This window comes from Eucalyptus grandis, chromosome 10 (genome assembly GCF_016545825.1).
Source record: "Eucalyptus grandis isolate ANBG69807.140 chromosome 10, ASM1654582v1, whole genome shotgun sequence".
NCBI lineage: Eukaryota > Viridiplantae > Streptophyta > Magnoliopsida > Myrtales > Myrtaceae > Eucalyptus > Eucalyptus grandis.
In genome coordinates this window covers 10,946,287-10,973,412 of record NC_052621.1, presented here as the reverse complement: position 1 = coordinate 10,973,412, position 27,126 = coordinate 10,946,287, and the positions used below count along the sequence as shown (strand labels likewise).

The following is a 27,126-nucleotide window of genomic DNA, read 5'->3' as shown; positions in this document are numbered from 1 at the left end:
TGGAGTTGACAATCTCGGATGCAACCGTCAATATAATGAAATAAAGCTACCATTAAGATAGTGGCATTGAAGAAATTGTCAAGGTAGTTGAGTCATTGTAACTGTTCAATAATCATTTGTAATCTTTCCCCTTTGCAACTTTCGTCTGTGACCTCCCTTGACGACTGTCAATTGTAACTTTAAATAGTACTCTCTGAAGCCCTTGGCACACAAATAAACAAATAAGTAATCTTTCTATTCCTGCACTTTAGTTATATACTCCGCTTAAATTTCAGTGTGTTTCTTTACTATATTTGCAATGGGTTTCTTCACATTGTGTGTTTCTTAATGAAATAAAGCAACCATTAAGATAGTAAAGTCAAAGAAATTGTCAAGATAGTTGAGTCATTGTGACTGTTCGATAATCATTTGCAATCCCCATTTGCAACTTCCATTTATGACTTCTGTTGACAACCATCAATTGTAATGTTAAAGGGTACCCTTTAGAGCTCGTGGCACACAAATACACAAACATGTTATCTTTTCATTCTTGCACTTTAGTCATAAACTTTGTTTAAATTTCAATGTGTTTCTTAATTATAGTATCTATATCCGTGTCATCAGTTAAACTTCAATATGTATCTCTCTGCTATATATTTCAGATGCCTCATATCCATTAAATTATGGCATTGCATCTTCACGTTCTCAAGCTTTGTCATCAACTTAATTTCGACATAATATGTGTACTTTTGGTTCCATTTAAGTTAATTATGTTCTCAAGCTTTGTCGTTGATTAAATTTCGACACAATTTGTGTACGTTCAATTCCTTTCGCAATGAAGTTATCATTCTATTATCTATATATGATATTTCTTGTCCAAAATCGCCACAAAACCATCTCCTCTTTTTTATGAAAGATATTTCATTGTGGAGCCAAATTCCAGCACATCTTTTTTTGTATGCCCGATGGGAAGAGTGTGGTCGATTAAGGAACTACGACGCTGAAAAACAAGGAATCATCTAGAACCTGATCATGCTATGGACAACAAACCCTAGCAATATGACTACCCAATCCGAGACCTGAATTGCTCCAGCAATAGAGTCAAGCCAAGAAGGCAACATCAAAATCTCGTGGCACTTTATAGAGAAGCAGATAAGAGAGTTAGCACGGAAGCTTACTTTGGTGGTTATCATGAAGAGAATAATGGAATAAGATGAAGAATCACATAGCAAGACATATTTCTAACATGGTTAGGTCTATAGTCATCAATGCAATCAATGATGTCATGTCAAGGCTCAAGACATTCAATGAGTCCATGCCGATTCAACAAAACATAATGGCTTTCGTGTATGTTCCTCCAACTCTTAAACAAAACATAATGGCTTTCGTGTATGTTCCTCCAACTCTTAATCAATTGGATGGTGGAAATAATTTAGGCCAAGCGATTCCATTATCAATGAGGATTTTATAAAAGCCTAAAAATCTTATCTACCCTAAACGTAGGGAGCAAAAATGCCAAGTTTATTCATCTATCTACCTTGAAACTAGGAGGTGGGATAAATGTCAAATTGTGAATCCTGGTCAAGTGGTTGAACTTGTGTTGCAATAATTAGGTACCGATAGAGGAATGGTCAGGTCAGTATATGAAGCCACATCCTAATTGGGTTAACACTACACCTTATCCAAGCGAATTCAAAACTCCTGACTTCACTATTTTCACTAGCAAAGATGACCAATCAACTATCATTTATTGCCTAATGTGGAGAGGTAGAAATAAATGAATTCCTTAGACTTAGGTTGTTCCATGTGTCTTTATTAGAAACTGCCTTTACTTAGTATATGAATTTATCTCCCAATTCAAATCGCATTTGGGTTGAGATGGATAGACAATTTCGTTTTCACTTTTATAGAACAATACTTGAGATATCGATTTCTAATTTGGCCAAAATCTATGAATATGACAATGAGTCGGTCAATTAGTTTGTTGCTTGATTCAAGAGGGTTACAAATAGATGCCTTACTTCATTCTCAAAAAAAAAAAAAAAAATCACAAATTTGGCTTTCAATAGATTAAAATTCAATCTTGGAAAAATATTCAATGGCCAAAATTTTCCCAATTTATTCTAATTGGCAATAAGAGTGTATAAGTATGAGCAAACTACTTACAACGTGAATTAACAGGAGGATCGCATCAACTATTTTCACGGTTGAACATTTACCAAACAATTAATTATTTAAAAATTCATTAATGACATTGCACATTGAATCAACATTTAGAGATTATTTGTGTCATTTTCCATTTTAAAAGAGTATTGGACCCACCCACCATTTACCTCATTTAATATTAGAATTGTAAGAAGAGGTAACCCTCTAGAGAAAAAAGCACACTGCGTCGGCTCAGCGAAATGAGAGTAGACCCCATTACAGCAGTGTCCCGTGACAGCAACCCTTCCTAGCATTGCTTCCACAATTAGACAAGATCACCGTATTCAATAATAAGAACATAATGTAGACACTTGTTTCGTATGAGTCACGTCTCAGTAGTAAGAGGATGACGACTATAAAACAAACCTTTCTGTCGTTAAAGAGTAAGGGTATAAGTGCTAACCATTCCACTAGCAAAGTGGAACACGAATCCAATCAGAGGATCCAAAAGACGGCAATGGATCCACCGCCTGTTCCTCCTCCTCATGTCATCATCTTTCCTTTAGCTGCTCAAGGCCATGTGAACTCCATGCTCAAGCTCGCCGAGCTCCTCGCCATCTCCGGCCTCCGCATCACCTTCATCAACTCCGAACACATCCACCATCGCCTCCTCCGGCATGCCCACATCCAAGCCCATTTTGCTGCCTTCCCGGACTTCCGATTCAAGATCATATCGGATGGCTTCCCGATAGACCACCCAAGGCCCCCGGACCACTTCATGACCACATTCAATTACATCAAGAGCATAACCAAGCAGCTGTTCGAAGAGTTGGTGTCAGCTCCAGATCGGCCCGTGACCTGTATCATTGCCGACGGGATCCTGACCTTCACCATTGATTTCGCTGGAGACCTTGGAGTTCCAGTCATCGCGTTCCGGACGATAAGCGCAAGTTCCTTCTGGGCTTGTTTCTGTATTCCGCGCATGATTGAGAGTGGCGACCTTCCCCTCAAAGGTAATGCTCCCACTTCAGTATTCCCTGAACCTCTTGATTCTGTTCAATTTTGAGAAAAGCTTGACGAAACAGTAAGGTATTTTATTTTATTTTTGATCGAAATAAAGGTATGGTGTTCAAAGGGTACAAAATAAATAAGAAGTTGGAGTGAAACTCATTGAGGAATTTCATCAAGCAATTGGACTTCTATTATTTTGTAGGAGACGAAGACATGGACCGTGACGTGACGAGCGTGCCGGGCATGGAGGACATCCTCCGGTGCCGAGACCTGCCGAGTTTCTGCCGAGTCGCCGACCTCTCCGACCAGTTCCTCCAGTACGTGACGACTCAGACCCTCCAGACCACCGCAGCCCGAGCCCTCATCCTCAACACCTTCGACCAACTGGAGGGCCCTGCCATTTCCCAGATTCGAACCCAATTCCGAACCTCTACACAATCGGCCCTCTCCACTCGCACCTGAGATCCAGACTCTCATCGTCGTCGCCGTCACCATCGTCAGCAAGCAACAGTCTCTGGAAAGTCGACCGTAGTTGTATCGCTTGGCTCGACAAGCAACCACCGAAGTCGGTCATCTACGTGAGCTTCGGGAGCATCACGACTCTCAACAGACACGACTTCACGGAGTTCTGGTACGGCCTCGTGAACAGCGGGAGGCGCTTCCTGTGGGTCGTGCGGCCGGACTCCCTCGCCGAAGGCAGCAGCGGCGCCGTCCCGGAGGAGCTGAGGGAGGCGGCGGCGGAGAGGGGGTGCATCGTGGGGTGGGCCCCACAGGAGGAGGTCCTGCACCATGGAGCCGTCGCGGCGTTCTTGACGCACAGCGGGTGGAACTCGACGCTGGAGAGCGTGGTCGCCGGGAAGCCGATGGTGTGTTGGCCGTTCTTCGCGGACCAGCAGGTGAACAGCCGGCTGGTGAGCCACGCGTGGAAGGTGGGGCTCGACATGAAGGACGTGTGCGACAGGGAGGTGGTGGAGAGGATGGTGAACGAGGTGATGGGGGAGAGGCAGGAGGAATTCGCAGCGGCGGCCGGCGACTTGGCGAGGAGGGCGAGGAACGCCGCGAGCGAAGGTGGGTCCTCGTGGGATAATCTGGACCGCTTGATTGAGGATATAAGGTCCATGAAGCCCACTAGCTGAAGTCCAACGTTGTCCTGTGATTTCTTCTGTTGTTATTATTATTATTATTATTATTATTATTTTGGGGTCAAAATTTCTTCTGTAATTGAAGTGGAGGATTCTTGGAATTCCAGAAGTTCAAGTGACATACGCATCGGTGTTTCTTTTAATGTCTCAATCTCATAATCGTTAATATATTTAGCTATAAGATTCAAAGTTAAATACAAATTTACATTTAAAAAACCATAGATTATTTGTCGATACATGGTAGATAGACGGGAACATTAATAGAGACAATCTTTTGTTTAATTTAATTAGAGGGGAAAGACACTTTCCTAGGCACTAGAACCACACCATTGTAACTTTTCAAGGTCTTCCACTATGATTTCCAAAATAAGCTGCTTTCTCTTTCCCCCTATCAGAAAATCATGGATGATTTTATTCCTACTTGATGCTCATATACTTTTACCGTTGTCGATCATTTCGAATATAGTCTCTTCATTGTATTTGTTTTCATAAGTCATATGCAAAAGAATGAATTCTATATTTTACTGGAATACAATACACAAGGAATGGTAGTCATTAAGCCCTAGAATTATATGGAAAGATATGTATAAGATACATGCAATATTTCAAATATTAGTGAAATATGTTAAATTGCATGGATGTTCCAATGCATGGCAATGTAGAGGAACAATATATTATACACACGACTCTCGAATTCATATAGGTCATCTTATCATTTATGTTGTATGGGACGCATCGGGAGTGATAAGCATAAATGTTACAGTTTAGACTTATAGGCTAATGTATTGCTTGGACAACGCTTTTTTTAGAAGTAAATTGAAAAAAAAAATGGAATTTAAAATCCATGATTGGAAGCGATCATGCGCGAACGAATTTGATTTTCTAAGACCATTCAATTTTATGAACGGACGCAATGAATCAAATTGCAACAAAATATGTTTCCACTAGACAGCAGATTAAAGGACTCATCCTGTCAATTAAAATCCCCCAATGGAGGGGAGTGACAAGAGTGGTCCAATTTAGTTTCCGATCAACAAGTCAATAGTACGCCAACTGTAGTTCAGTTGCCCCCGGCCGTAAATCCCATAAAGATTGTCATTTCAATGGAGAAGCTAAAAGTTTCCTAGAAGTCAATTCCTGAAGAGACTGATATGAAGAACCAGCGTCCGGGAGGCACTCGTCCACTATCCTCTTCCAAGCCTTCAATTTCGCTCTCATCTCCTATCCCTCGAATCTCCTAATCGCATCCTCAATCGCTCTCCTCTCCACTTTGTATTCCAAATGCAACCCGTTCACCCTATGGCCACCGAAGAAGGGCATGCACATCATTGGCACGGTCTCGTGGACAGTCTCTGGCGTCAAGTTCCACCCGATGTGCACCCAAACTTGCCAACTTCGGGGTGGGCCAGGACCCCAAGCGGCGGGGCTCACCTCGCAATGTAGTCCCTTCTGTCCAGGCTATCTAGGATTCCGCTCAGCAAGGCCTCGAGCCATTCCAACGCCTGGACTGATCCAAGCCGGACCACCTAAAGGAAGCAATGTCCTCCATTCGCGAGCTGCCGGGGTATTTCCAGGAATTGGGCCTCGCCAATTATTGAGAGGCGCCCGAAGCTCACGTAGAGGACCGAATTAAGCTTGTTTTGGTTGTCAAGCCACGAAATGGAGCTCCTATCTTGTGGCAACAAGCTGCTTGACGATGCTACGGTGTGATTGTGGAATGAGCCAACCGTGAAGACAGGGACGGCGAAGCATCGGCGACATTCGGCCAGTTTGGTCAGTTCAAGCTCTTCAAAGGAGTCGAGGATGAGGCCTGAAGAGGCCTGGATGGTTTCAGCCATGGTGATGATGAGCTTAAGGTCGGTCTCAGGGTCTTTTGTGTTGATAACGTGAATTTCTTTTCACTTTGAGCGGAGGAAGTTCAGGCACTGCTTCTTCTAAGCGGGAATCTGTGAGGAAGGAAATGCAGAAAACGATTAAGCTTGACCGGTGACTCGCCAAGCTATTGTTCTACAGTTTTTCACACAAATGAATTAAGGTGATCTAGATTCAGGTTAAATGAAAAAAAATAAAAAATCCTAATGACACAAATGATATATGAATTTTAGCTCAATATATAATGTGACTCCTAAATTTTTAATTGTTTCAATATATCTATGAATTTTAGTCCAACGTACGTTGTTGTCCCTAAACTTTTAATTTATTTCATGTAATCTTTGAACTTTTAATAAATATTCACACTAATCCTTAAATTATATGGAAATATCAAATGTTATGATTTTATTAATTTAAATTTAAATACAGTATTGAACATACTCGTATAATCCGAAAACTGATTTAAAAATGTACCACAAATTTAAAGATCATATTAAATAAATTAAAATTTTATAAATTATATGAGTCAAAGTTTGAAAATTATTTTTGTCATTTTCCTATGAAAATATCGTTTTGATACGGCACTCTCAGTCTCCCACGACCACAAATGTCCACAAGCCCAAAAGCATCTTATTTGTTAATAATGGCAAACAGTAATGCCAGAGATAATGACAAGATGCTTGAGGGGGATGCCGTATGGGACGAATATTGTTAATTAAATATTTTATATAATAACTTATGGTTGGATTGGTTGGACCCACTATCAAAATGAGGTATGCAGACTTTTAGGGCAACTCAAGGATCAATATTCCAAGCGACTCCGTTATCATGTTCCACCTGGAAATGTGAGTCTCTGTCTATTTTCCAAAAAATAAATAATTTAAAAATATATTTGCAAAAATAATTAGTCAACAAATGATATTTTCATTATCAACAAAGATTTACATCTAAATAATTTCTTGGAAATAAAAATATTTTTCATTCATTTTTTTAAGTGATACAAACAACCTTTTTTTTTTTAAAAAAATTCCAAAACATTGATTTTTCGTGAAACAAATTCATCAATAATTTGCATAGAAATAGAACAATACAATGAAGCCAATTTGAGCATAAGGGTGCATGTGGGGGAGACTGGTTCCAAGGGTGGGTTCCTTGGACTTGGAATTGGACCATGCAAGGTCATTACTAGTTTGTGCAATTAGGAACTGGCCCACTTGGTCCAATTCGGTTCCAAGGTTAGTTTTGAAACCGGTGATTTCTTCTTCTTCTTTTTTTCTTCTATTTCTTACAAGTGGGAGTATCCCACTGTTAAAATAAATAAAAAGTTACTAACTAGGGTTAGCTTAGAATAAAAAAAAAAATTAGGGAATCTTGGTTAGTGCATCCATCAGATTTGAGCGATTCGGTCAGTCTGGTTCCTTATGTGAAACTAGGAACTAGACCAGTTATTCTTGATTCCAAATTTTCAAGACCGAGAACTAGACCAGTCCTCCCAAGAACTACCTAAAACACCAACTAGTTCAATTCAATTTGGTCCGGTTTCTAGATCGGATGGGGATGGATGCGCATCCAAAGGTTCATGAAAATTGTTTTATCCATGTTTAACCATTTTTGATTAGCAATAGAAATATCTAGGGTGATTAGATACTTGACAACTGCAAAAAAGACACCACGTATCATAATTTGTGTATGTTGCTCACTTGAGTACTATAATTTTCTTTTGATCACTTATGTGCTTTGACTTCTAAAAAAAAATCATTTTAGTGTTATAACTTTTTTTTCGATTACTTGAATACCATAGCTTCTTAAAAAATGTTCATTTCACTGTCGGAAATCTGCTATGGCATGGCACTTTGAACAAACATTTTAAAAAGTCATAGTATTCAAGTGATTAATTGAAAGTTATGACACTCAATTAAAGTTTTTTTAAGGAGTCAAGGCACTCATGTGTGAGCTTTGTATGTAAGTTATCGCACTTATAGTCTCCATATTTTTTCTCCTTATTTTTCCAACAACTTGCTGGGTAAAACAACACAAATAGAGAGAGACAGTGGGCATGCATGTTTGTGTTCTTTTTTTTTTTTTTTTATGAACAAAAATTATGTTTTTTTGTTCCCGAGAACAAGAAAAGAACGAAACACGTTTGTTTGCGTTTTTGTTCAAAATCTGTTTTTTTGTTCATGGGAACAAAATTGGAACAAATTTTCTCTCTCCTAAAAACTTGTTTCTTGTTTCAGGAATAATTTTTAAGAACAAATTTTCTCTCTCCTATTTTTTTCTTCTCTTTTTTTTTTTTTTCTTCTTTCTTCTTCTCTTTTCATTGGCCGGTTGCCAGCCTCGGCCATGACTGGCGACCGGCCGTTGAGGGCCGGCGATGCCATTGAGGGCCGGCGACCTCACCGAGCATCGCCGACCCCTGGCGAGGCCGAGCGTCGCCGATGCGGGCAAGGCTCGACCTCGCCGGGGCCGACGATCCTCACCGTGGCTGGGTGAGGCCGCCGGCCCTCATCGGTCGGTCGCCAACCATGGCCGAGGCCGGCGACCGGCCAAAAAAAAAAAAAAAAAAAAAGAAAAAAAAAGGAAAAAAAAAAAAAAAAAAAGAACACAAATTTACCAAGCGTGTTTTGGTTCTTTTTTATTCTCGGAATAAGTTTACCAAACGCGTTTTTCTGGTCAAAAATTGTTCCCCAAAACATAAATAGTTTTTATTTCTGTTCCCTAGAACAATTTTTGAACACAAACACAAACAAACGCATCCAATATGACTGTATAGATTCAAGTTGATTGGAAAGCCATGGAGTGATATATTAAAAAAAGAAAGAAAAAAGGAAAAATTAAAAAAAAAAATTAAAAATATTTAAAAACCAAATTAAAAAATTGTTCAAAAAAAAAAAACAAAAAACGAACACAAGATTCAAGTTGATTGGAAAGCCATGGAGCGATATATTAAAAAAAGAAAGAAAAAGGAAAAAAATATTAAAATTAAAAAACAAAAAAAGAACACAAATTTACCAAGTGTGTTTCTTTTTTTTATTCCCAAAATAAGTTTACCAAACGTGTTTTTCTGGTAAAAAATTATTCCCCAAAACATAAATAGTTTTTATTTCTGTTCCCTGGAACAATTTTTGAACACAAACACAAACAAATGCATCCAATCTGACTGTATAGATTCAAGTTGATTGGAAAGCCATGGAGTGATATAAAATGAATGTCACTGATTGGTTAGCAAATTTTGCATAAAGAAGGCATCAATTTAGTCTCACGGGCTCTCTCCTGACCAATAGTTAGTTTCCTTAACTTTCGGTGAACCAGTGGGCACATGACGTGCTACAAAGATCAGTCCGATCCTTGGCGTCTAGGGCGTCTAGGGCTTTGCTTCTACCAAAAAGATGATGATGGTAATAGTTTGTATTTTTATTTTCTTCAACAGGAAGATAGTTATTCCTAGGACATTAGAGTTAAGTGAAGATAACCATCCTCGCATACCCTTATAGGCTGGTGACTGAAGGCTTAATCAGCATATATTCAATGAAACGAAGACTCTGAGATACAACTTCTACATCAGAAAGAATTATGCCCTGGCTTGAAATTGCATTATCTGCCGACAAATCTTCCAATTTGCTACATAGTGATTTAACACAAGACACATAGTAAAATACAGTATGTGTCCTAAGAGAGCTAAGTTCATTTATTTAGGGGTCTGTGTTGGGGAAATGTGGAAGAATATGGGGAATCGGTGATCCATTGTCAACAAAATCTAAAAACATATTTCTTCGTCAAGCCGAATGAAAGCAAGCAAGCCGGCTAAAGAAATGTCTGGAATCCACTAGACTTGCGTAGGAAAGTCCGCAAAACCATCCCTGCAAATAACAGAGATATTGCCTTGAAAGTCGGTTTAGGAAGCTCTATGGTAGAGCTAGCTGAGGCTTAAGCGATACAGAAAAATCTCTGGCCGTGACTTAATCGGTGCAACTTGCCCATTAATGGCAATGAGTCGCTCGTGTAAGTTGGCGTGAGGAGTAGAGCTCATATAGCCTCCATCTCTTGTACTCTTCCACCATTACTTCTCCAACCACATTACTATTCCATTTTCCATAAATTAATGAAACTATCTTCCATAGCCTATATCCCCTTGTCCTCTGGTCAATCCTCTACCAAACATGTCCAACACACGCTTGCGCATTAAAATAAAAACTATATACCAAAATCATGCTTCCGCGGAATCTCTAAAATTGAACAAACCAAGTTCAAAAACCTCTTCTCACGCCTCAAACCTTGTAAAACACTTTCCATGAACTATCCCTTTCTACTCCCATAACCTAGCCTTGTAAACATTACTCCCTCAACATTATTCACTGGTCTCTTGATCTTTGTTCCTTTGTGGATCCCTTGCCATATTTCACACACACAAACACTCACTTGTGCATACACACATCAAACACCTAGCTTCCATAGATACCAACAAAGACGCTTACCTTGGAGCAGGAGGTAACCCTTCTCTCACATGAGCGGCAATGCACAGAAAGCAAGCAAAGATGACATGTTGCTAGTTCACAGCACCATGCTTGGGATGTTAAGCTCGTCGGCAACCGCTTGAGTGAAGTGCCACTACGCATCAGTTATCAAGCAGCACAGAGTCCAATCATTCGAAGCATTGAACAACAGTTTGGTCAACCAGTCTTGGAATGGCCCCGCGCAAGTAACATTCATCAGCATCCTTAGAGCTATTAAGTCTAGGGTCGAGGCCTGGCCCTCTAGCAAACTGTCCGAGATCGGTTGGAAGGCAAATTGAGGGTAGTCGGAGGATGTAGGAGAGTTGAAGTCGGTGTGGACTATGATGATGAAGAGGCCTTGAGAGAAGAGGAAGTTGGCAAGCTGAAGCATTGGAGTTATGTATCCTTGCTAGGGAACTGGGAAGAGTAAGATTTTGTGGCCTGATCTCGATTTCACCGGACTAATTCTCCGATCCTCCATGAACATAATTGTTTCCCGTTTTTTCCTGGTGTATGGTGTGCCTTGTGTGTGGCTGTTGATATGACTTTCTTTCTACAATGGCATAAGGGGAAACATAAAAAGTTACGTTGTGACTATTTAATTGATGCATGATTAAGTTTAGATAGACACGAGATCAGTCATTCTCTCAGTGAAAGTGTGGCGAGATAATAACTTGGTAACTCTCTTCTATAGACACTTCATAGTCTCGCTTCATCTCATCGCTTTGGCTTTCTTGATTGGTTTACACGGACAATGGTCGAAAGGAATTTCCACGACCAAGAGGACTCAAGCAACGTCCCCGTTGTCCGTTAGCCCAAGCATTATTTATGTTAGAATTCGAGTCGGCGGAAGACGACTTACCTGATTCCGATGCGCAAACAACAAATAGCCCCGGAACGAACGTTGAATTGCCGATGAAACACGAACAACACTTCCTCATGTTAGTCTGGATGCAATCACAAGGAAAACACCCGATTTCCATGGTGTAAATGTCGATCGTTCTTGCAAAACTGAAATGGAATTCCTTTTTTTCTTCTTTGATGGAAAAGGAGAGAAAATTTGGTGCGAATGAATTGCCAACCATACCAACGGTTGTGTTCGAGAACCTTTTATACGTCTCCATTCATACCCCTCCATTAGTGTCTTTCCATCGTAACGCATCAAGACGAAACGGTGCATTCCAATCGCACCCCATCATGGACGTACCAGCTAAAGTACTACATCTCCCACTCGATAGCGCTCTATCAAGAATATAAGGCATTTAACATTCATCAACTTTACAAAGCAATTCATACTGGCAAATAAGCCGTGCGAACCAGTAAGTACACCTACACTTGGGAGCTCTAATTATACACCTGTTAGGGATGACATAATGGCTACAACCCCGAAAAGAAATAAACAATCGATGTCTCATAGTGCCCCAGACATATTTTGTTATATCAGTCCAAGTATACCTATCCCTTAAAGGCTATACTTGACTATTCAAAAAAAAAAAAAACACCATGTATTTACAATTACATCCGCAACCACATAGGGCGATATAATTGGTCGACCAGTAAATACACGTGATAAATGTAAAACAACAATAGTCTTCCTTCGCACTCATGTCTCTCTCAATTTCAAAACAACTACTTTCCTAGACATGTCCCATAGGCCATATCTATTCATGTCTGCCCGTAACATGCTAAAGTAGCAACATTGATCTTTCACTTCGAGAACATAGTCAGAAGTAACATAGGGCACAAAATTGAGGTAAATTATAAATTACCTCAAGGGCTCACACGATGAGTAAATAGGGATAATTTTACTCACATTCCCTTGTTGATCGTATAATGCACATGTAGTATGAATTACATGTTATAGTGGATTACTCTTTCTATAAGAGCGTATGTTATTTATTAAATATATCCACTATACGGATCTTAGCCTAAACATAGTCACGTGCTTCTCATGTACTCATGTTTAGCCCGAGTGCTATATCAGCTTGCTTTCTATAGCGCCCAATTAAGTACTCGCATTCGGCATCTTTCAGGCATACATGATTGTGGAACTATCATGTTCGCTCTTATTATAAACAATTCACAGATCCCATCTTGACTTCAATCAAGGCGACATATTTTATGTACCAAACTTGCTCTTTAGCATTTATTTGTACATAACGTCTCATCCCAACGTGCTATCTAAAGCACTTGAGGCGATTGCACGTGTGAGTGAGCCAATCATTGCCTACTGACATACTTTTCAATAATATGTATGTTTGTGCTAGTCTCATAGTGGATTTGTACTTATTGATAAAATATCAAATCACTAATAAACAAACAAGTACAATATATCTGTCCACAAATACATAAATCAATGATCATCTACACTGCTCACCAATCCCACGGCATAACATATGTCGGGTCGAGTACACATCATAACATACATCAGACTTCCTACTGCACTAGCGTAAGGAACAGTTTCCATCACTTTAATTTCTTCTAAAGTCTTAGGACACATCTCAGTACTTAAGCCTTCACCTTATATGACAGGGGTATCAATGGGATTACAATGCTACACATTGAAACACTCAAGAATCTTCATAATATAAGACTCTTGTGATAAAGTAAGGAGTTTTCTCGATCGATCTCTTTTGATCTTAACTCCTAATATATAAGTAGCTTCTCCTATGTCCTTCATCTCAAAATTGGAGGACAACCATTCTTTTATGGTGATAACCAAAACCTTCTCATTTCCAGCCAACAGAATATCGTCCACATAAAGTGATAAAATCACAAACTTATCTTTGGACCGCTTGACATATACACAGTGATCTTCTTCGATCATCGTGAAACCAAATGTTATTATTGCTCGATGAAAACGAAGATACCACTGTCTAGATGATTGCTTAAGGCCATATATTGAGCGATGAAGTTTACAAACTTTATGCTCTTGACCTTTAGCTATGAAACCTATTGGTTGTTTCATATAAATTTCCTCATCTAATTCTCCATTGAGAAATGCCGTCTTTACATCAATTTGATATAATTCAAGATCCAAATGTGCAACGATGGCTAGAATAAGGCGTATTGAGGCAAACCTTATGACTGGTGAAAAAAGTTTCCTCATAGTCTATACCCTCTTGTTGAGTAAAACTTTTTGCCACAAGGTGAGCCTTATACTTTTCAATAGATCCATCCGCCCTACGCTTAATCTTAAAGACCCATCTGTTTCCAATGGCCTTACGATTGGGTGGTAGATCAACCAAGTCCTAGACATGGTTTGCCCTCATTGACTCCATCTCATCTTCCAAAGCTTTTCTCCATTCTTCATTATCAGAGGACGAGAGAGCCTCTTGAACAGTCTTAGGCTTGGCATCGTCTTTTTGAGCGATCATGAATGCTTCCCCTTCAATCTCAAAACGGCGACAGGGAATACTTTTATGATTACTTTTACGCAATTGAATTTCTCTTGAATTCAATTCATCAGGTGATGCAACACTCCCACTAGGTCTTGTGTGTTGAGATAAATCTTCATTTCCCTCTACAATATCAGTGGGCATGTTATTAGGATCTTCCATCTCATATAATTGGAAGTCCTTATCAATCTCGCATCTATTAGGAAAATCGTTCTCCAAGAACGTGACATCTCGTGACTCCATTTCGGTCACACTTCCATCAGCTTATTCACCTATGAACACGTACCCTTTGGAGTGTTCGGAATATCTTATAAAGATACATTTCTTCCCTCTAGACCTAATTTGCCATGTTTATGGGAAGAATCATGAATATAAGCTGCACATCCTCATGGACGTAAACTACTCTAGTCTGGTTTCCTACCAGTCCATAATTCATAAGGGGTGGAAGTGACCGATTTTGAGGGTACATGGTTAAGTATATAGGCATCAGTCAATAATGCATCTCCCTAATAGGAGATAGGTAAATTTGCTTGCGCCATCATAGACCTAACCATTTCCAATAGAGTTCTATTCCTTCTCTCAGCTACCACATTTTGTTGTGGAGTACCAGGAATAGTCAATTGTCGTACAATTCCCTTTTCATCACAAAGAGTCTTGAATTGCTCCGATAGATACTCACGTCCACGATTGGTTCTAAATGCCTTTATTGTTTTGTTCAACTGATTCTCTACCATCGCTATATATCGTTTAAAGCAATCTAATGCTTCTGACTTCTGGGAGATCAGAAAGACATAACCGAAACATGTGAAGTCATCTATGAAAGTGATGAAATATGAGGCTCCATGCCTCGCCCTCACATTCAAAGGACCACAAATGTCAGAATGTATAAGATGCAATGGAGATTCAGCTCTAGTCCCTTTACCGAATGGTTTTCTAGTTGTTTTTCCCGCCATAAAATGTTCACATACGAATAGACTAATATTAGTGAGTGACCCTAAAAGGCCTTCTCTAGCTAATCTTTGCAATCCAATATGACCTAATCTAGCATGCCAAGTACTTGCATCAATCTCAACATTATTAGAAGACGCAATTAAAGAAAAACAACCATCAACATTAACATTGTACTAATCATAGTCAATGTCTAACACCATAAAACCATTCAATACACGACCTGAACCATAATAAACTGTTCCATACAAAATGTCAACACAATCACCATGGAAATTCAATACATAACCTAAGTTAAGAAGAACAACTACAGAAACCAAGTTTCGTCGAATATCTGGAGCATAAAGGACATCATGCAGGAATAAGTTTCGACCACCACATAAGATTAATTTACATGTGCCGATATCTTTCACTTCAACTCTTGAGTTATTCCCAACATATATCCATCTTCTTCCAGGCGGTATCCGACAATACTCCACAAATGCTTCTCGGTCTCTAGTTACATGGTCTGTTGCTCCTGAATCTACAGTCCACATTGGATGAGATTCAGCAAGCATTACAATACTAGAAATAAAAGCATTACTCAAAGTAATTGAGTAATAGGGTACCTTTTTCGGCTCAGTGCATTCACGAGCAAAGTGACCCATCTTGCTACAATTGTGGCACTCCATCTCGGCCTTGTCCTTCTTCCCACCACACTTCTTGCATCGGAAGGTCTTAGCCCTCTTGGGTCCCTGATCAGTCATCTTCCCTTTATTGTTGAACTGAAGATTCCTCTTGCGCTTGAAACCCAAAGCTTTGCGCAAACTCAATTCAGCAACATAAGCATGGGTAGAGGATCTCGCAGCCTCTAGGCGCTCATCCTCTAATTCCAAATGACGCGCAATATCATCAAAAGTGACGATGTTCTCATTATGCGCCATATTGATCTTCATATGCTCCCAATTATTAGGAAGAGACCTTATAACAGCCTGAACTTACTGTTCATTAGTAAGGGAGTGACCTGCCGACTTCAGCTCACAGATCATGTTTGACATCTCCCGAAGATGTTGCCTCATCGTTACATTTGGGCCTCATTGTTACATTTGGGCTCTTTCGAAATGTGTCAAACTTGATGGTGAGTCTCCTTAGTTTAGTGGCAAATGTACCCCCAAACTTATCCTTCAAGGCAACCCACATAGTTTGACCTTTATCATAACTTTCAAACTCACACATGAGATCATCTTGCATACAGCTCAGCAACGTGATGCGAGCAATGCTATCTTTCTTTTTCCAAGCTTGATAAGCTTCCAGATCTCTCCTATGTTGAGCTGAAGTTCCATGCTCAGGTTCATCCATGGTATGGTTGAGGGTTTCCAAAACCTCTTACTCCTCAAGGATGTATTGAAACTTTCAATGCCAAATATCATAATTGTCACATTTTAGCTTATCACCCTTATTGAGGTTAGCCACAATGGTTTTGGATGCCGAAGCCATAATCAATTGCTATAACACATTGACATAATAAACGCAGAATCAATACTAGCACACTATACAGAGTAACACACATATTTAATTTGCAGCAAAGACAAATTAAATTAATGATAATTCAACAAAAGACACAAAAACAAAAGTTCACAATGTTCCCAATCAACTTCTATGTACAACTGTTCTATTATCATTAATTAATTTAATTTACGCAAATTTTAAGTTCTAGGTGAGAACTTCTTTCAATTCTACCAACCTATGAACTCCCACTAGGAAAAATAATTACATGATCTTATGTAATTTCTACATTTTTCCTTAACACAAAAACATAGCATGATAATAATCAACGTATAAACAACAATCATGCTTCAACTATAATTAAAATTGCAATTCAACATGTAATAGATTTCCTACCATTGTTCTAATTTTCTAGCAGCTAGAAAATTGCAAGTATATTAAAATATATACATCATATCATTGAACCAAGCTCTACACAGCATATATAACATCATTTGTACACAAGCTAGCTACTGTATTTCCCTAATCACAGAAAATACAAGTTACAAATGAATAAGCTGCATTAAACCCCAAAAATACGCGTACATAGGGTTTCCTACGCATTTTTATATATTTATAAAATTCAAAAATATAAAATAATTATACCACTGTGTAGAGAACACTCATACGAACCAAACGCCACCGACTACGCTCCAATCGAAGCTCGCATGCACCCTCACGTGCCGCCTGAGTTGCACACATGCCAGCGAGCCAAACAGCTCCTGGCCGGTCCGATCGGTCCAACCGGTGACCAGTCCAACTGGACCAACCGATCCGACCGGTCCGACCGTTGACCGATCAATGGTCGGGTCGGGTCTCGGGTCGAGTCGCCAGGTCGGGTCGGGTCGCCGACCGGTGACCGGCTGGCCAACTGTCGCTAGCGCTGACGTCATCCTAACGGTTACCGACCTTTGGGTGACGTCATCACGCGCCGGTTCGCCAGCTAGCGCGCATCGCGCACATGCCGGTTCGCTGACCAGTGCGTGTGGTGCACGCACTAGCTGTGCCAACGCTTCAGGCGTGTGGCGCCCACGTGCAACGGCTTCTGGCCACGCGTGTGGGCGCATCCGATGTCTCCCGACGGCGCTCAACCCATCGCCGGACTCGTCTCGACGTGCTCTTTCACCCTATTTGTTCAAAAATTAATTTTGACCAAAAAATTATTTCGAAAAATGGCCAAAACCTCACGGATGCACGCGACCCCAAACCCGTTCTTTGCTCCGATTCAATTTCGAGTTTTTCATATAGCAATTCCGACTTTCAGAGATCCAGACAATGTAGAATACAATCTCTTGATCTCAATATCAAATGGTAAATGAGAAAACTCGATGAAAAATAAGACAGAAATCACGACCGAGCTCTGATACCAATGTAGGAATTCGAGTCGGCGGAAGCGACTTACTTGATTCCGATGCGCAAACAACAAATAGCCCCGGAAGGAACGTTGAATTGCCGATGAAACACAATCAACACTTCCTCACGTTAGTCTGGATGCAATCACAAGAAAAACACCCGATTTCCACAGTGTAAATGCCGATCGTTCTTGTAAAAGTGAAATGGAATTCCTTTTTTCTTCTTTGATGGAAAAGGAGAGAAAATCTGGTGCGAATGAATTGCCAACCATACCAACGGTTGTATTCGGGAGCCTTTTATACGTCTCCATTCGTACCCCTCCATTAGTGTTTTTCCATCGTAACACATCAAGACGAAACGGTGCGTTCCAATCGCACCCCATCATGGGCGTACCAGCTAAAGAACTACAATTTCTCTAACCCTAGACTTGATCTGGAGTCTGTCTCACACTCTCTTGTCCTCTGGTTTTGCCGTACTTCATACACAAGATCATGATCATGTACAAAGGAACTTGGTATACCTAATACTATCCAATCTTGTGAATAAACATGGTGAGTTAATTGCAACAAAATATGTCAACCGACACACATCTTTATAAAAGGATCAGGATCATGTCAATAAAATACATGAATGGAGTGAAGGGACAAGAATAATGCATTTAGTATCCAATCGTAAGTCATTGATCAAGTCTTTACCAACCGCAGTTCAATTGCCCCTTATGATGAATCAACATTTTGAAAATCCCATCAAGATCATTATTCAAGGATAGTAATAAAGAAGCTAAGGGCACATTTGGTAACAATTTTGTTCCCGATAGTAAATTCTAATCAGAAATGATTCTTTTTTATTCTATTCCCAAGAATAGATTCTAAGCATTTTAAGCCGTTTGGTAACTGTCCAAAATTTTTTTTTATTCTGGAATAGAATTGTGTTTGGTACCATGCTCATTGATTCTGTTCCAAATCAATTTCTTTTAATTTTTAAATAATTTTATACTTTTTCCTTTTTTTTTTTTTTTTTTTTTTTTTTTTTTTTTTTTTTTTTTTTTTTTTTTCTTTTCTTTTCTTCTTTTCTTTTTTTTCTTCTTCTTCTTCTTCTTTAGGCCGATTGCCGAACAAGCAACCAGCTAAACGAGGGCCGATGACCTCACTGGAGTGTCGTGCCGGCCCTCGTCGACTAAGCCTCGCTAGCAGCTAGGCAAGGCTTGCCCAGCCCTCGCCCAGCCTCGCCGAGGTTGGCAAGGCCTGCCTGGCCAACGACGGAGCTGGACGAGCCTCACCATAGCTGGGCGAGGCCCACCCGGGCTTGCCTCCGATGACTGGCGATAGCGGGCAGTAGCGAAGATGGCGGTCAAAGAAGAAGAAGAGAAAATGGAAGAAGAATAGTTGATTTTGATTCTTAGATTTGTTCCCGAACAAGAATCAACTTTTTTATTCTTGATTCTATTCCAAATCTACTTCTTGAAACAAAAAAAATAGAAATTTGTTCCCCGGAACAAAAATTTTACCAAATGCGATTCTGTTTCCAAACTACTCCCAGGGAACAAAAAATCGAATCGCCACTATTTGGATGGTTACTAAATAAGCACTAAAAATGTCCTAAAATGAGACTAAGGGGTTGTTTGGTAACCATCCAAACAGTACTCGATTCTGATTTTTTGTTCCCGGGAGTAGTTTTAGAATAAAATCGCGTTTGGTAAAATTTTTGTTCTCGAAAATAAATTTCTATTTTTTTGTTCCCTAAGTAGATTTGGAACAGAATCAAGAATTACAAAAAAAGTTGATTATTGTTCCGGGAACAAATCTAAAAATCAAAACCAACTTTTATTATTATTCTATTTTGTCTTCTTTCTCTTTTCTTCTTCTTCATCCCGCCGCCACCATCCGCCGCCGTCCACCATCGTACACCGCCGTCCGCCACCCCCGCCGGTTGCCGAAATAGGTCCGGCAAGATCACCGAAGGCTCGCCGGCTAGGGTGAGGTCTGGCAAGCTCGCCGGAGGCAAGCCCGGCCACCGACGAGGCTCACCTAGCCTCGTCGAGGCCGGGCTTGCCTCACGACGCCTAGCCCCGCCGGTGGCCAGGGCGGGCCTTGCCTAGCCGCCGCCAAGGCTCACCCGGCCTCGGCGAGGCCGGCCTGGCCACCAACGAGGCTGAGCCTCGGCGGGGCTGGGCAAGCCTCGCCCAGCTGTCGGCAAGGCTCGACCGATAAGGGCCGACCTCGCCGAGGGCCGACGACACTCCGGTGAGGTTGCCGGCCCTCATCTAGTCGATGGCTAATCAAAAGAAGAAGAAGAAGAAGAATAGGAGAAAAAGGAAAAAAAAAAAAAGTAAAAAAATATTTAAAAATTAAAAGAAATTGATTTGGAATAGAATCAATGAGCACAAGGTATCAAACGCAATTCTATTCCAGAATAAAAAAATTTGGACAGTTACCAAACGGCTTAAAATGCTTAAAAATTGTTTCCGGAACAAAATAAAAAAGAATCATTTCAGATCAGAATTTGTTCCTGGAAACAGAATCGTTATCAAACGCGTCTTAAGTACTTAGTCAATTTCTGAAGAGACTGGTATGAAGAACCACCAATCTTGGAGACACTCGTCCACCTTCCTCTTCAAAAGCCTTCATTTTCTCCCTCATCTCCTCTCCATCATAGCTCACCATTAATCTCCTAATCGCATCCTTAATATCTCTCCTCTCCACCTTGTATTCCAAATGCAACCCGACTCTCCACTCATTGCTTATGTACCTCGAGTTCACCCTCTGGTACCCAAAGAACAACATGCACATCATCGGCAATGCCCTTGCAAACAACCTTCAGTGTCAAGTTCCACTTGGTGTGCGTCCAAATACCGCCAACTACGGGGTGGACTAAGACCTCATGCTGCAAGGCCCACTTCACAATATGGCCCCTCCCATCTAGGAACCCACCAAGCAGGGCCTCGAGCCATTCCAACCCGCAAATCGTCCCAAGCAGCACCACCCAAAGGAAGGGCTGGCCACTATTCACTAGTCCCCAAGCTATTTTCAGGAATTGGGCCTCGCTGACTATTAAGAGGCTCCTGAAGCTCATGTAGAGGACCGGTTTGAGCTTTTCTTGCTTGTCAAGCCACGAAATGCAGCTCCTATCTTGAGGCAACAAGCTGCTTGATGACGCTACAAAGAGCTTGTGGAATGGGTCAACCGTGAAGATCAGGATAGGGAAGTGCCGGCGACATTTGGCTAGTTTGGTCAGTTCAAGCTCTTCGAAGGAGTTGAAGATGATCCCGAAAGAGGCCTGGATGGTTTCGGCCATGGCAATGATAAGCATGAGGACATCCTCGGGGTATTTTGTGTTGAAGACATCTAAAAAGCACCAACACTCTCCGGGAGCCTTCGTGTCGTGTCCGACACTCCATCACGTGTCTCACACTCTCCAACACTCTCGGACACCATTTGACACTCCGTCAACACGTGTTGGAAAAATTCGACACTTGTTCAACTTTCCCGACACTTTTTGACACTTAAGTCGGAATTTTGACATTCGAGTTTCTAACACGCGATTCCAACATGCTAGATCAATTTTAAAAATTTTCAATAAATGGGGGGCAAAATGTATATATGTGAAAAAATTAAAAATAATAATAAATAATGATAAATAATGAAAGAAGAAAAACATAATATTCTCTTCTCTTTAAGCTCTCACTTCCTGTGATACACAATTCACTCTCTAATTATTATTTTTTGCTTTTCTCTTTCAACACATATGGCATGTGAGTTCAAAATATGAATTACTTATTTTTTCCAAGTTTTATGGATTATTAGAATGGAATTGAATTTATCAAATTGAAACAATGAATGATATTAATAAATAATGAATTAATATTTTTAGTATAAATCCATTCCAAGCTTTATTTATTATTTATTTATTGTGAATTTGAATCAAATTAATTTGATTGAAATAATCATAAAAATGATAATTTATTATGTATATATAAAAATGTATAGTTGATATACAACATGTCCCAATGTATCGGAATTCTTTATTTTTTTAGAAACGACATATTAGCGTGTCATGGCATATCGTGTTATGTGTCGCGTGTCAATATCAGTACTACTTAGGAAGATGTAAAGGTTTTTCACTTTGAGCGGAGGAAGTTCAGGCATGCCTCCTCTGATCGAGAATCTATGATGAATGAAATGTTGAAAACAATAAAACTTGAAGGCACATTAAAGCTGTTTGAAGTATACATTTATCTACTTCCTAAAACATAAAAGCTTGATGGAGTTGTGGAGCCTAATAAAGGAAAATAATGTTCAAGTGTAGAAACAATTTGTTGGGGGCAAGCACTTCCTAGTAAGTCGCCCATACTGTCATGCTAAAACATATTATATGGCTTTTACTTTTGCCAATGGCATACACGTAATTTCTGTCATAATTATGTCTCCCCTAGACTCCTGCTATATAGGGGTAATATATTTTATAGTTGTGACGTTGAAGTTTGTAACCCTAGGACTTGTAACATTGATACTAATAATGGAGAGATTGCGTAGTGTAGTACCGTGGTTTTTCCCATCTTGATTTTGGGAAATGTTTTCCACATAAAAATTCTCATTTTTTTTCTTCTCTATTTTTTCTCTTCATATATTCGTGTTCCTAACAACTGGTATAAGAGCCTGGTTTTGGCAAAATAGTGGGAGCAAATACGGACAAAGGGAAGATGAAGATCAATTGATTTGATGGCAAGGATTTTGATTTTTGGAAGATGCAGATTGAGGATATGTTGCATCAAAAGGACTTGCATCAGCCTCTTTCTCAAGAGAAGCCAGATTCTATGCAACAAGCAAAGCGGGAATTGTTAGATCGGCAAGCTTTGGGTTTGATTCGTCTCAAATTGACACAGAACGTTTCTTTCAACATTGCCAATGAGATGACAACAATGGATTTGATGGTGGTGTCGTCCAACATGTACGAGAAGCCTTCTGCATCAAACAAGGTATATTTGATGCATCCTATTTTCAATTTGAAGATGGACGAAGGTGCTTCCATGACAAATCACATTAATGAATTCAACATGATCACAAATCAGTTGAGTTCAGTAGATATCAAATTCAATGACGACGTAAAAATTTTAATTTTATTATCTTCTCCTCCTAAAAGCTAGAGTGCAACAGTGACTACAATGAGCAGTTTGTCCGGTAAGAAAATGTCGAAGCTTTAAGCAATCCGAGATTTGATTTATTAGCGAGGATATTTGCAGAAGAGAATCGTGTGAATTTTTGGATGTTGCTTTAAATACCAAAGGTAGAGGGAGAAGCAATCAATGAGAGCGAAACCAGTATCGTGGTAAATTGAAGTCTAGAGGGAGAAGCAAATCTAGACCATGTGGTGAAATTATTTGCTAGAATTGCAAAAAGAAGGGCCATCTGAAACGAGATGTAGAACCCCCAAAAAGAAAACTCAGTACCAACATCGAAATCAAGATGAAGAGAAATCTGTGAACACAACTCTTGAAGAAACACAAAATAGTGATGCCTTAATTTTGAGCATTGACAATCCAATTGAGTCTTGAATTCTTGACACAAGTGTGTCATTTCAATCTACTTCGTGCAAAGAATTAATGCACAATTTTGTTGCTAGAAAGTTTGGAAAGATTTATTTTGCTAATGATAAACCTTTGGATATTATGAGAAGGGGTGATGATTACATAAAATCTACTAACGGATATTAATGGAAGTTGCATGATGCTAGATATGTTCTAGGTCTTCAGAGAAATTTGAACTCTATAAGTCAATTAGATAGCACAAGATACAAACTATTTTTGATGATAACTTTGGAAAATAGTTAAAGGTGGTTTGATTGTAACACAGGGGATAAAGTCAAGAATGTTATACATAAATGAAAGCAGAAGAGAAATCGCAGCAGTTGCTAAGTCAAAAGCCGATTCCAAATTATGGCACCATAGGCTTGGGCACATGAGCAAAAATGGGATGAAGTTGTTAGCATCTAAGGGAAAACTACTTGATTTGAAGTCCATAGATATTGGTCTATGTGGAGATTGTGTTATGAGTAAGTAGAAACGTGTCAATTTTTCAAAAATTAGGAAAGAACCAAAGAAAGAAAAATTAGAGTTGGTGCATACGGATGAGTGGAAACCAGCTTGTGTGCATTCCCTTAGAGTTTCGTGCTATTATGTCACGTTTTTTAATGACTCCACCAGAAAGGTATGGGTTTATTTTCTTAAAAATAAATTTGACGCGTTTGCTACTTTTAAGAGATGAAAAGATGAGGCGAATATTGAGATCGGCCTAGAGATTAAATGTTTAAGGTTCAATAATGGTGGTGAGTATGATAGCAAGGTTTTCAAGCAATTTTCTATAGAAAAAGGAATCGGAATGACAATAATTGTTACCAACAGATCACAACATAACAGAGTTGCCGAGAGGATGAATAGAACTCTAAATGAGCGTGCAAGAAGTATGAGGATGTATGCAGGATTACCCAAGACATTTTAGGTGGATGTAATTGATATAATAGCATATTTGATTAATAGATGACCTTTAGTTCCACTTGATTTTAAGCTACCAGAAGAAGAATAGAGCGGAAAGAAGGTAAATCTCTCTCATTTGAAAGTTTTTTGTTGTGTTTTGTATGTTCACATAGATTCTGAAAATAGAGATAAGCTTGATGCAAAAGTTAAAAGATTTTTTTTTTCAATGGATATGGTTCTGATTATTTTGACTATCAATTTTAGGATGAACAAAATAGGAAAAAAAAAAGGACTGCTAATGTTACATTCAATGAAAACATGTTGTATAAGGATAAATTTGTGGTAGAATCTAGTGTAAAGAAACAAACAATGGAGATTAGAGAGATTGAAATAGGGGAGGTTTTTGAGAGTATGCTAGTTAAAATTCATGAAACTATTATTGTAGACTCTGATAAAAAAAATCAAAACAAAAAGCACACGCACCTGAACCCACTTTAAGAAAATCTAATAGAATATCTACACCTATTCTCCGTCATTGCATTATTTGCTTTTGACTAACGGTGGCGAACTAGAAAATTTTTCTAAAGCAGTGTAGGCTAACGATTCTGTTAAGTGGGAGTTAATAATGCAGGAAGAGTTAAATTCACTTGAAAAGAACATAATTTTTAGATGTTAACTCAGTTACTAGATGGGAAGAAGGCATTGTAGAACAAGTGGGTATATCAAATCAAAGAAGAACCCGATGGCAATAAGAGGTATAAAGCAGGGCTAGTAGGGTTTTCAGCAAAAGAAAGGAATTGACTACAAATAGATTTTTTCTTTAGTTGTAAAATTAATTGCTATCAAGCTAATATTAAGTATCGTTGTTGCTGAAAATTTATATCTAGAGCAATTAGATATTGATACTACATTACTCCATGGTAATTTGGAGGAGGATATCTATATGATATAACCAAAAGTTTTTCAAGTTTCTAGAAAAGAAAATTATGTCTACAAATTGAAGAAAAGGATATGGCTTGAAACAGGCTCTTAATATGGTACAAGAAATTTGACACTTTTACGTGTGACAACAAGTTCACTAGAAGTGATATAAATCACTGTTATTATTTCAAGAAATTTGATGACTACTATATTATTTTGCCGTTGTATGTGGATGATATGTTCATTGTAGGATCCAATATGAAGGAGATGAACATATTGAAGTAGCAATTGTCAAAAGAGTTTGAGATGAAAGACTTGGATTTAGCGAATCAGAATCTTGAGATGAGAATCACTCGAGATATATCCAAACGAATTTTAAAGTTATCTCAAGAAAAGTACATCAAAAAAGTGCTAGACATAATTAGTGTTCATAATACAAAGCCCATAAGTTCTCATTTAGGAAGCCACTTCAAGCTCTCAAAAAAGCAATTACCAAAGACAAATGAAGAGTGAGAGTATATGGCTAAGGTACCTTATGCATCAGTTGTTGGTAGTTTATTGTATGCTATGGTGTGTACCAGACCAAACATAGCTCATGTAGTGAGAGTTGTAAGCAGATACATGGAAAATTCGAGAATAAAGCATTCAAAATCTGTAAAGTAATTATTAAGATACTTGAGAAGCATTTTAGATATGTCATTATGTTTTATAAAAAAAATGGTATAACTTTACAAGACTTTATTGATGCAAGTTTTGGTGGTGACTTAGATCATAGGAAGAGCACCTAGGGTTACGTTTTTATCTTAGGTGGCATTGCAATCAGTTGGATGTCTAGACTTTAGACATATGTGTCTCTCTCAACCACTAAGGCATTGGCAAGAAGTAGGATAATAGTGTTCTTTTCAATGACAGAGTACTATTTGTCTTGCAAAAAAATCCTATATTTCATTCAAAGACAAAACCTATTGAGTTAAAATATCATCAAATTTGTCAATTGATAAATGACGAGACATTGTCATTGAAGAAAATTCTTGGTGCAGAAAATTTGGCAAATATGTTAACAAAGGTTGTTACCACTGAGAAACTAAGACTATGCATTGCCTCAGTTGGCCTCCATGGTAAGTGATGAGAGGGGCCGCACTAGGAGAAATCGGCTTATAAAGACAGACCGTGAAAGATTATTGTTGTTTTTTGAAGATTAGCCTCCAAATGAGAGATTGATGGAGTTGTGAAATTTGATAGAGGAAAATAATGTTCAAGTGTAGAAATAGTTTGTTGGCAGCAAGTACTTCCCTGTAGGTCACCTATCTTGTCATGCTAAATTAGATAATAGGGTTTTTATTGTTGTTAATGGCATACATGTAGTTTCTATCATAATTATGTATGCCCTAAATTCCTCCCTCCATATATCGGGGCAAAATCTTTTATAGTTGTGACGTTGAAGCTTGTAACCCTAAAGCTTATAATACTAATACAGCTAGTGAAGAGATTGCCTTGTGTGACACTGGTTTTTCTCTTCTTGATTTTGGGAAAGGCTTTCACATAAAAATTATCAATTGTTTTTCTTCTCTATTTTTTCTTGTCATACACAAAGCTATTATTGCCATATAGTTTTTCACAAATCAGCTAAGGTGAAAAGGCATTTTTGACGCGGCACTCTCCATCTCCCACGATCGCAAGGTCTAACAAGCCAAAAAGCATCTTATTTCTTCACAAAATGACGAACAGCAATGCCAAAGATAATGACTGGGTACGCCGTTCTTGCATGGTTTGATTGAGCGAACCCTACTTTATATTTATCCTCTTATTAGGTGGAGTCCATGTCAGGCCTCACATGCATCAGCAGTAGGTAAGAAACTTTCATAAAAGAA

General features: G+C 39.1%; 2 protein-coding genes across 2 annotated transcripts; one reads left to right on the top strand and one right to left on the bottom strand.

The window, feature by feature from the left end:
* The first annotated feature begins 2,537 nt into the window (after positions 1-2,537).
* Positions 2,538-4,420, top strand: LOC104421707 (7-deoxyloganetic acid glucosyl transferase). Its single transcript, XM_010033765.3, is given in 3 exon segments — positions 2,538-3,137; positions 3,338-3,550; positions 3,553-4,420. Coding segments are annotated over 3 exon segments (1,428 nt in total). The 5' UTR covers positions 2,538-2,641; the 3' UTR covers positions 4,272-4,420.
* Positions 4,421-20,414: 15,994 nt separating this feature from the next.
* On the bottom strand, positions 20,415-21,159 carry LOC104423518 (UDP-glycosyltransferase 76B1-like). The gene is made up of 2 exons (XM_039302804.1): positions 20,680-21,159; positions 20,415-20,627 (listed from the first exon to the last, which is right to left on the bottom strand). Exons 1-2 carry the CDS (start codon positions 21,157-21,159, stop codon positions 20,415-20,417), a joined length of 693 nt encoding a protein of 230 aa, XP_039158738.1.
* Between the last annotated feature and the right edge of the window lie 5,967 nt (positions 21,160-27,126).